General features: G+C 45.1%; 1 protein-coding gene across 1 annotated transcript; it reads right to left on the bottom strand.

The window, feature by feature from the left end:
* Positions 1-204: 204 nt before the first annotated feature.
* LOC133266286 (ly6/PLAUR domain-containing protein 2-like) lies at positions 205-6,831 on the bottom strand. The gene is made up of 3 exons (XM_061447518.1): positions 6,370-6,831; positions 1,778-1,897; positions 205-949 (listed from the first exon to the last, which is right to left on the bottom strand). The coding sequence occupies exons 1-3, from the start codon at positions 6,419-6,421 to the stop codon at positions 738-740; spliced, it is 384 nt and encodes a 127-aa protein (XP_061303502.1). The 5' UTR covers positions 6,422-6,831; the 3' UTR covers positions 205-737.
* Between the last annotated feature and the right edge of the window lie 3,627 nt (positions 6,832-10,458).

The following is a 10,458-nucleotide window of genomic DNA, read 5'->3' as shown; positions in this document are numbered from 1 at the left end:
AAAATAAAAATAATATAGTATAAAATGAAATAAAACAAAATAAGTAAAATAAAATAAAACTAAACTAAATAAAATAAAATAAATAGTAAAATAAAATAAAATTATGAAATATTCATCTGAGGACATGTGCAGTATAAGTAACTTCAGTGATCACCACAGTTTTAACACAACGTTCTTTTTATTGTGCTCAAGAGGGTACAGAAAACAAGAGATTTCAGCTTCCTTGGATTAGATCACTGGTGTGGGAAGTTTCTTCTCCTGCCTCGTATTTTGGACACTGAAGTGTCTCCTTAACTTACTGTGTCCAAGAAGGGAATCTAGACAGAACAAAAGCCTGGTGTGGAGAGGACCTGCCACATAACCGAGTTTCATCTGAGAAGCTTGGTCAGTTCTACTGGCTAAAACCTGGGGGGACAAAGTGCTATAAGGAGGTAAGGAAGGCTCTCAGTGCAAGACTCTTCTGCTTTAAACAGACTTAGTTCAAAACCAACCAGATCAGCACAGCAAAGAAACTCCATAGTTAATTTTGTGGGAGCTTTTGAGTGGATTAAGAAATTCAGGTCAGAACTTCCAGAGTTTTGTTTCTCTCTTGGTTGTGGGAAAAGGATTCTCACTAAAGTGATTCCTGGAGCTGTTGATGGTTGTCAATGTGGCACCCAAGCAAAAAGCTGGGCTAGCAGGGATTTGTTCTCTTCTTCACTGGGTTCTTCAGCATTAAAGACCTCGCCATCAGCTCTTCACAGTCTAGTCCAGAAGAGGACGCAGAGACAACTTGCTAGCATCACAACTGGCACAAAGCTGCTCCTCAGACTAGCTGCACCATCCACATTGCACAAGTCAGTGTAACAGCAGGAGACGGGGCGCGTCAAGCCGATCCCATCCACGTCAGATGGGATGCAGACGGAAGAGCACATCTTGGTGACGGTCAGGACTCCCGTGAAGGGATAAACTACAACACAGAAAGAAAGGAGGAACAGTTAGGAATGGAAGGAATGGAGAAGTGCCCTTGTCCCTGGTGAAAGACTGGGTGCTTTCACCACCACGGTCTTAGCTCCACTTCAAACACAATTGGTCTACTTCCTATCAAGAACACAAGAAACAGCTCCCACCGAGTGGCCACAAGCTGAACAGCACTTTGCATCCTCTGAGTCTGGATCAGCTTTACCCCATAAAAGGTCAATTAGGCTCTTTTTCCGCCCTGCTTTGACTCTACATACAATCTCCTGCCTCTCCCATGCACAATCAGAGCATGACCATGCAAAGAGAAAGCATCCACCTTCACAGTGCATTTCTTTGTCTGGACAGGTTATGACCAGTAGGGTCACCAGTCCAACTGATGATGCCTTTCTGAGAGCTGTTTGGCCACCAGATGACCAGAAGTTGGTGTCCCTGCTTTACCAAGCCTTGCTCATCTCTATCGGCCTCTCTACTTCAACCAGCTTTCACAAACAGATCTTGGGTCAGGAGAGCACTGTTTAACCCACAACCATGTAAACAGCCTGGAGGGCCAGAACTCTTTGTCTCCATGTCTCAAGCTCAAGTCAACATGTGTTTTCTAACCATGCTCAACACTGAGCATTAGCTATGAGCTGGCATTCACTAAGTATTCATGCACATGAAGACTGCTTTCCACAGCAGCAGAAGGCTGCTCTATGCCTCAAAGAAGTTCTCTTCCCTTATTGAAGGGAGAACAGGGTCTGCTCCCCACATGGGCAGTTTTCACCTTAGAAACACTGACTTGTGTTAAAAATATGGATAAAGAAGTAATTGCCCTTACCATCCTCCAGGGAATACATAGTAGTCTTGCACATGGTTTCGTTATTCTTGCAGGTCTGGATTGTCTTACACTGATCGACACTGACAGGTTCAAGGCAAGTGTAACATTCCAAGGTTTGCCCTGCAAGGAGGAAAAACATAGGTTGGCATTATGTGGACCACCATATGCTGTCTGTGTCCCTTCAGCTACCTCTGGGGAGGGTATCTTCCCAAAATTCTTATACCAAGAACAGGGATGGAATAGACATATATATTTGTACCAATGGGAATGAGAAAATCAGTAGACTGGTGGTCAAAGCGCAGCCTCAGATGTGGGTTCAAACCCATTGTAACAAGTCAAGCAAGACAGAGTCACGCACATAGAAGTCCCCATGATTCAGAATAGACCTTGTAGCTGATATACCTCTACTCTGTTCTCACTTTGCATCTGTTTTTCTTCTTGCTTTTGCATTAGAAGAGCATCAGAAAGAGATCATAGACTCACAAACTCATAGAATCACAGAATGATGAAGGCTGGAAGGGACCTCTGTAAGTCACCTAGTCCAATCCTCGTGTTCAAGCAGAACCACCTAAAACCAGTTACCCAGGTCTGTGTCTACAAGGGTTCTTACTAACTCCAAGGATGGAGACTCCCCAACCTCCCTGGACAACCTTCCTGTTCAGTCACCGTCGCAGTAATAAAGTCTTTCCTGATGTTCAAAGGGAACCTCCTGTGTTTCTGTTTGTGTCCTGTGCCCATTGCCTCTGGTCCTGTCACTGGGCACCACTGAAAAGTGTCTGGCTCTATCCTCTTTGCACCCTCCCTTCAGGTATTTATAGTCATTAATAAGTTCCCCCCTTGAGCCTTCTCTCCTCCAGGTTGAACAGTCACAGCTCTCTCAGCTTTCCCTCAGAGGAAGTGGCTCTTCACTGAATTCTCTCCAATCTGTCCATGTCTCTCTTGTACTGGGAAGCCCAGAACTGGACACAGGACCCCACATGTGGCCTCACCAATGTTGAGGAGAGTGGAACAATCACCTCCCTCTACCTGCAGTGCTTCATCCAATGCAACCCAGATACCAGTAACCTTCTTTGCCACAAAGATACATGGCTGGTTGATGTTCAACTTGGTGTCCACCAGGACCCCCAGATCCTTCTGGCTATATGGCCCCCAGCATATAGTGATGCATGGGTTTGTTCTTTCCTATGGGTAGGACTCTGCACTTGTCTGATGTTCCTGTCAGCTCAGTTCTAAAACCTGTCAATGTCCGTCTTGATGGCACCTCTGGTGTATCACCCGCTCCTGCCACATTTGTGCCATCCACAAGCCTGCTAGAGATGAGCTCTGCCCTATCATCTGGATCATTAATGATGGTGTTAAACAGGGCTGGACCCAGCATTGACTTTTGGGGTCAATACTGGGTTAAGTTACTAATCTTCAAGTGGACTTTGTGCTGCTGATTACCACCCACTGATCTTGGCCATCCAGACAGTTCTCTATCCACTTCACTGTCTGCCCATCCAGCCCATACCTCTACAGATTGTCTATGAGGATTCTATAGGACACAGTGTCAAAGGTCTTCCTGAAGTCCAGATAGAAAATATTCACTGCTCTCCCCTCATCTACCAGGCCATACACTTCATCATAGCAGTTTATGAAGTGGGTCAAGCATGTCTTCCCCTTGGTGAAGGGTCTGGATACACAGAAAAATCAGACTTGAATGTGAGTTACAGGAGAGAGAGGGAGAACTTCATCTGCTGCTGTCCAGTCTGTCAGCCCTTTCCAAGACTAGGAGCTATAAAATAGGAGAGTGTCCCAGAGAGAAGGAATTGTCTCCATAAGATTTACTGAGCCATGAGAACAAAGTAAGCACAATCCTTCCTCTGTGCTGAGATTCTGGTTTTGTGCAAAGAATGTGTAAGAAGTCATTTTAAAAAGATGGCAGTGACCACAGTATGCATGGGGTATGTACTGCTCTCAGCAGAGACTATAGAAGCAGACTTTGGTACCCAAGTCTCCAAAGCCAGTCCAAATCCACCCTGCTTCATCCTTCATCTACGATCTTCACCAGTGCAAAGATGCTCTTCATCACCTCCCTATTAAGCTGCAAAGGCCCATGCAAACCTGCAGGTGCCACTCGGCTCCTAGACACGCAGAATAACCACAGCCCAGGTTTTTCAGTACCTAAAGTCTTTTGAGATGGAGAGATTTTAGACAGAGACACTGAAGAGTCAAGTTGGTTGTTATGCAGTATTTCCAGAGCACTCCAAGCTAAACATATCAAGCCAACACATCACCAAGCCATTTTTGGACAAGCTTTTCAGGGCACTTTGCTTTTCTTTCTGAAGAACCCATCAGCTGATCTGGGTCATCTCTTCCATCACCCTAGCAGATACCTGCATGTGTGCGCCTTACAGGCATAGCAATGCATTTTGGTACCCTCACAGACCAGCAGCCCCTCCTTGTTCTAGAAAGCAGTTCTTACCCCATCTATGTGACATCCCTGCTGAAATCCCTTTAAACCCCATTGAAAAGGAGGAACAATTCAGCTTATCTCAGCACGCCTAAAGCGGGGTGTCACAACAGCAGGCGCAGGCAAGCAAGCCGCCTTATGAAAACAGCAATGCAACTTCACCCTAGCTAGTAAGCCAGAAAGAGCCCTTTTCTAAACAGACACAGCAATTCTCTTCCTTCTATTCAAAGCAAACTTTCTGGTTCTGTTTGCCCGTTGTGAGCTGCTGTTTTGTTTGCATTAATTCTACGTCTGACAGCTGTCAAATGCAGCTTTAAGGAGCAGGCTTCATCATTATTCTCAGATTTCATTATATTCATCACTGGATAAATCAAAGCCACAAAATTTGTGTTCCTCTTTAGAAAGAAAATGATGCTTGTCCCTCCCCTGCAGAATCAGCTTTCAGGCCAAATGGTGGAGGGGGGGAAATGTCCTTACATAAGAAGGAAAGAAAGACAAAGGAAAAGGTCCTAGCATTGCTCCACATCCCAACCAGGGACAGATAAAATCACACTTTACAGTGTGTGGACCTGGAAGAGTTGTGTGGAGCACTCACATATAAAATCATAGAATGGTTTGGGTTGAAAAGGACCTTAAGATCGTCCAGTTCCAAACCCCTGCTATGGGCAGGAACACCCCACACTAAACCACGTCACCCAAGCCCTGTCCAGCCTGGCCTTGAACACTGCCAGGGATGGAGCATTCACCTCTTCTTTGGGCATCCTGTTCCAGTGCCTCACCACCCTCACAGTAAATAACTTCTTCCTTATATCTAGTATCTATCTATCCTTATATGTAATATCTCCATTAACAGTTCCTGCACTGACCCTGCATAGGAGTTACCTTGGCCAACCAGGGTAACACTAACTCTGAGATTGGGATCATCACTATAAAATAAGGGGTTTGTTCAAGAAGTTATTCTGGTGGCAGCATGGAGGGATGGGGAGTCTATGCCATGATGCCCTTTCCACTGTGCAGTCACCTTCCACCAGTGGAGGTTATGGCATCACCACTCATGTGCGTCTGCCTGAAAAGAGGGGATTTCCTGCTTTTTTAGGGAATAAAAACACCAATATCCCAAACATCCTCCCATGCTTGGCTTCATGGAGGTGGTGATGGAGAAGGAGCAACTGAATCCCACTGATGGAAACAGAGGAGTAAGATTTGCATGGCATCCCTAGATAGCCTAAACTCATAGGGCTTCATCCCTACCTCCACATCCTGTATAGGTCACCCTCAATATCAGGGGTGGTTGCCTACCCAACCTTGACTGTGTGCTTCAAGCCTACCCCCTCCAGCAAGGAGATAGGGAGAGAAAGGAGGGAGGAAGGATGGTGGGAGTCACTCCTTGTGGTGACAAACTCTTAAATCCTCCTGCAAAGAGAAAGTCCCTGAGGAAAGCCCATAAAATGCTTCACACTTGATCGTTTCCCAAGCTGAAATTGTCTTTGACTTCATGCGAACCACAGTGTGTTAACTACAGAGCTAGAAACATGAGCCCTGCACTACCTGGGCCACCAGCTTTGTGTCCCAGCCCATCTTTCCTACTTCTAAATGGTTAAAGCTTAATAAACCACACGTACAACATATAACACACACTGCATTAAAGTGGCTGGATGAATTTCAGGGTTAAGTACCAAAACAGGAACAGAAAGTTAAATATTTATGGTTTACATATTTTTATTATGAAATATATATTTAAATATTTCTAAAAATGGATTTCTAATTCCATTTATATTTATACTTCTATTTTTATTTATACTTATATTTATATTTATATTTGGTTTTGTATTATCAATTTATATAATTTTATAGAAAGATGAGAGTGAAATGGAGCAAGAACACAGGAAATGAAGAGCTGAGATTTGTATCAAAGAAATTACACGGTGTAATTACACTTTGCCTTGTAACACTTCCTAAAGAGCCTGATCTAACAATCCCAAAGAGACCATGATGGTCCTTAACACGTGACAGGCTGGAGATATTCCAAAGGCAGATTGCATTGCTGAAAACTGATCCAAATGGGAGGCATGGAGAAGGAAAAGGTCGATCCCATCCCATCATGCTGCATCTCCGCGGATAAATCAGAGCAGGAACTTACCAAGCTCCATGCAAGCGATGGCAACCAACAGAAGAGACAGAACCACCTTCATCTTGCACAGATCCTTGTCTCCTGGTCACTGGGCTGCCACCGCTCTTCACCTGTGGCTTTAACGGCTCACGTCCTGGTGGCTTGCCATATACCGATTCTAACCCCCAATCCAATTCTGCTGGAAGAACGAGTCTGATTGAGCTATAAATGAATCAAATGGGTTACAAAGCAGGCCCCACCTCCTGCCATGCCGTCATCTCTTTTCATGCTCCTTGGAGAAGAAAATGAGGCTTTGTATAGTGGACAACTTGTGAGATGTGTTTAAGCCAGGTGATTTGTGGTTAGGCACGATGCGTAAACCCAGGGGTGTTAAATAATCCCAGTGGCTATGCCTTGCCTTTCAGCTTGGTGATGTTTCTTCTGTTTTGCTGCTGTTTGAGCTACATCAGTGGTTTCCACGAATTCTGGGGAAGAAAACAATCTGTGAACAGCAAGACATTGAATCTCATGTACTTTTCTCCTCTGGGTTTTTACACTCAGTAAGGGCCAGAGGTTATCAAGAGGAAAAGAAGTGGAGAGCTGATTTGCAATCCCTTACTCACTGCAAACACATGCCTGGGGTTTTGGCACTCTAATACCTCTGCCCAAGCTATGGGGTCAGGGGGCTGAGGGTTGGAGTGCACTGCCTCCCTCTCTCCTCTCTCTGCCCTTTACAGACCGAGGTGGTGGGAGTGCTTAGAAGGCAACACAGAATCATAGAATGGTTTGGTTTGGAAAGGACCTCAACATCATCTGTTTCCAGTGCCCCTTCCAGGGATGCCTCACACTAGACCATGCCACCAAAGGCTCTGTCCAACCTGGACTTGAACGCTGCCAGGGATGAAGCATTCACCACTTCTCTGGGCACCCTGTGCCAGCACCTCAGCATCCTTACAGTAAAGAACTTCTTCCTTATCTCCCCTGTTTCAGTCTGAACCCATCACCCCTTGTCCTATCACTCCAGTCCCTGATGAAGAGTCCCTCTCCAGCATCCTTGTAGCCCCCTTCAGATACTGGAAGCTGCTCTGAGGTCTCCACACAGCTTCTCTTCTCCAGGCTCAACAGCCCCAATGTTCTCAGCCTGTCTCCATGCAGGAGCTGCTCCAGCCCCTGATCATCCTCATGGCCTCCTCTGCACCTGCTCTAACAGCTCCATGTCCTTCTTATGCTGAGGACACCAGAACTTCACACAGTGCTGCAAGTGGGGTCTCGCAAGTGCAACAGAGCCAGGCCATGAAAGTTTGGGCCAAGGGAGCTCCTCAGGTTCACTCTCCCAGTCCATTCAGGGAAGACAGTGCATGAAGAATCCCCTCTGTTCTGAGCCAACCCTCTCCACGTGTGACAGCTTGCCAAACAGTTTGGCTTTCCCATTCCTTGATCTTGCTGCTCCAGGCATCTTCCCACTTTTCCTGTGCCTCAGGCCAGCCCCATGTTAGTAAATCCTTCTACTGTGTGTGATGAGCAAGTTTGATTGTGGAACTGCAAAAACTGAGAAAGAAGAACTGTGGTTATGCCAAGTACCCACCCAGAACACACTTTTAATGAGGAAACACAGGAGGGAAATCTGAAACAAAGAGGGTCTTGGAGACATTCCCACCACCTATGCTATGTATTACATCAACTTTACTCGAGGTTAGTATGACTCAAACTCTTGAAACATTAAAAGGTCTTCTGCTGTTCCAAGATAAATAACCCCATCATCATCTCTCCAAACCTAAAGCTCTTGTGGCAGTGGTCTCAACCATTTTGGCAAGTTCAGCCTCATTTACTTCTGTGTGATCTACCTCCTCACAAATTTGGACCCATGTTTTCACACTTACCTCCATAATCACAGACTGGTTTGGGTTGGAAAAGACCTTAAGACCATCCAGTTCCAACCCCCTGCCATGGACAGGGACACCTTCCACCAGACCAGCTTGCTCCAAGCCCCTGAGTCCAACCTGGCCTTGAACACTGCCAGGGATGGAGCATTCACCATTTCTTTGGGCAACCCTTTTCCAGCACCTCATTACCCTCACAGTAAAGAACTTCTTATCTAATGCAGTCATAATGTTGATTATGAATGTTTGCCAGTTATTTCCAGCCCAGAATCATCTAGAGAAAGGCATTTGGTGTATTCTTGGTTTGGAATTTCTTGTGTTTGGCAGAGAACTTCATAATCTTATCAAGAAAGGAGAAATATGCTGATGGTGTCTCCTTTGCTCCTAAGAAAAGAAAACCCTAAACATGCAAAAGGGTGTAGTTTCTGGTTTCTGGTATTAAGTGACCTCAAGTAATATGTGCAAGATGATTGGTTTCACATGCACATCTGAAATGTGATCTTCATTACACTGTACGATTTGGGATGGAAGAATAGATGCCAACACCCTACTTAAATCCCATGACCTCCTTCAGTGTGGAGGGGTGTTTCTGGAGGGGGGGGTGACAGCATATTTCACTTGTTTATAGTTTCACTTGATCTTATCTGAGTCTTTAAGCACGGCCTGAAATGTTTCCTCTTTTATGCACACCCTATGCAATTGCCTTGCAGTGCTGGCAAGCCACCAGAGAAATAACAACAATTAATGGGAACATCCAAACAGTGCTTTGTTGAATTCCTTTTGTTCTTTAGTGGGTAATCACAGCCTGTTGTGTTGGGGGTTTTCCATTAATTACATAGAAGAAAAACCACAAAGACACAAGCTGTATAAATCTGCTTCAACAACCCACAACGCTTAGCAGCCTTTGAGAAAAGAAGACATTTTGCGGTGTATCTGTTCAAAGGAAAACCAGGAGAAGAAATCTCTGCATTTCAGAGGAGTTTATTATAATTTAGAGTTCAGAGTCAAATTTTTACTTTGAGCCTGAGAAACCTGTGCTGATCTCCTCTCCTGTTCCACCTGGCCAGCTGAGACAGTCTCTGATGGAGGCATCTTCATCTGATGTGCAGTTCTGCAGCAGTTCCATCCACTCTGGAAATAGTCTTCAATCATAGAATCATGGAATGGTTTGGGTTGGAAAGGACCTTAAGATCATCCAGTTCCAACCCCCTCCCATAAGCACCTCACACTAGACCATGTCACCCAAGGCTCTGTCCAACCTGGCCTTGAACACTGCCAGGGATGGAGCATTCACCACTTCTCTGGGTACCCTGTTACAGTGCCTCATCACCCTCACAGTAAAGAACTTCTTCCTTATATCCAACCTAATCATTTTAAACTCTCCATTTTCTTGATTCTATTCAGCTCTTCATACATCTCCTAGGAATTCCACAGCTTCCCAGTGCAGATTGATGTAGGAGCAAAAAGCTATGACTGGATTCAAAGGTAGATGTAAACAGGCGCCGACGTGACAGTATCATATGCTAGTGCTGAGCTTTGGCTGCACACCTCCAACTAGGTTAAACCCCAAACCACTCCTGAACGATGAGTAAATATGATTATCTCGTCTCGTATCTTATTATAAAATCAGATATCAGGAAGCTGAGATGCAGAGAGGTTAATTAGGCTTGTGGAGCAAGGCAGTAGTGTCTCCAGAAACAGAGCCAGCATTGTATTCCGCATGGTTTAACCATAGTTAATGCTCCTTTTTCATCACTGCTCTTCAGCTCTTTTGCAACGCTGATAGGAGGTGCATGAGTTACTACAAGCAACAGTGCTGGCCTGAAAGCCACGTACTTAGAGGTTTATCCTAAGCTCTGTCAATTATTTGCTACCTGGCCTTGGAAAACGAACCAGGGTTGCTCCATTCTAGGTATTAAGTTGGTACATGTTGCAAGGTTGATCGTAACTACAATATTAAGATAGGCATTAGAAAGGCTAAAGAGATTTGAGCAAACAATTCATGCTTTTCTCCTAGTGGCTTCAGAATAGTGTCAGTCACAGTAACCCAGACTGGTTTGAAAGGGACCTTGAAGCTCCAAGCCCTCTCCAAGCAATGATGAAAGCCACTTAAAGAAGCCAGCAGCAAGGATGGGTCAGTCTATTCAGCAGACCTGCTGGCATGAAATGTGCTGGGGATTAAACTACCATGAACTTCACCTCTGATGCATCATGTCCCCCATCTATCCCTTATAAAAAT

This window comes from Pezoporus flaviventris, unplaced genomic scaffold, assembly GCF_033815535.1.
Source record: "Pezoporus flaviventris isolate CSIRO_AGI_PZ_B2104156 unplaced genomic scaffold, CSIRO_AGI_Pfla_v1 ptg000007l, whole genome shotgun sequence".
NCBI classification, from domain to species: Eukaryota; Metazoa; Chordata; class Aves; order Psittaciformes; family Psittacidae; genus Pezoporus; species Pezoporus flaviventris.
The sequence above is the reverse complement of the archived record's forward strand: the minus strand, read 5'-3'. Positions and strand labels throughout refer to the sequence as shown.

Coding starts and splice junctions, on each gene's coding strand:
- LOC133266286 (XM_061447518.1), bottom strand. CDS start 6,421: ATGAAGGTGGTTCTGTCTCTTCTGTTGGTTGCCATCGCTTGCATGGAG. Junction 1,898..6,369: donor CATCGCTTGCATGGAGCTTG/GTAAGTTCCTGC, acceptor TCCTCCTTGCAG/GGCAAACCTTGGAATGTTAC. Junction 950..1,777: donor TATGTATTCCCTGGAGGATG/GTAAGGGCAATT, acceptor TCTGTGTTGTAG/TTTATCCCTTCACGGGAGTC.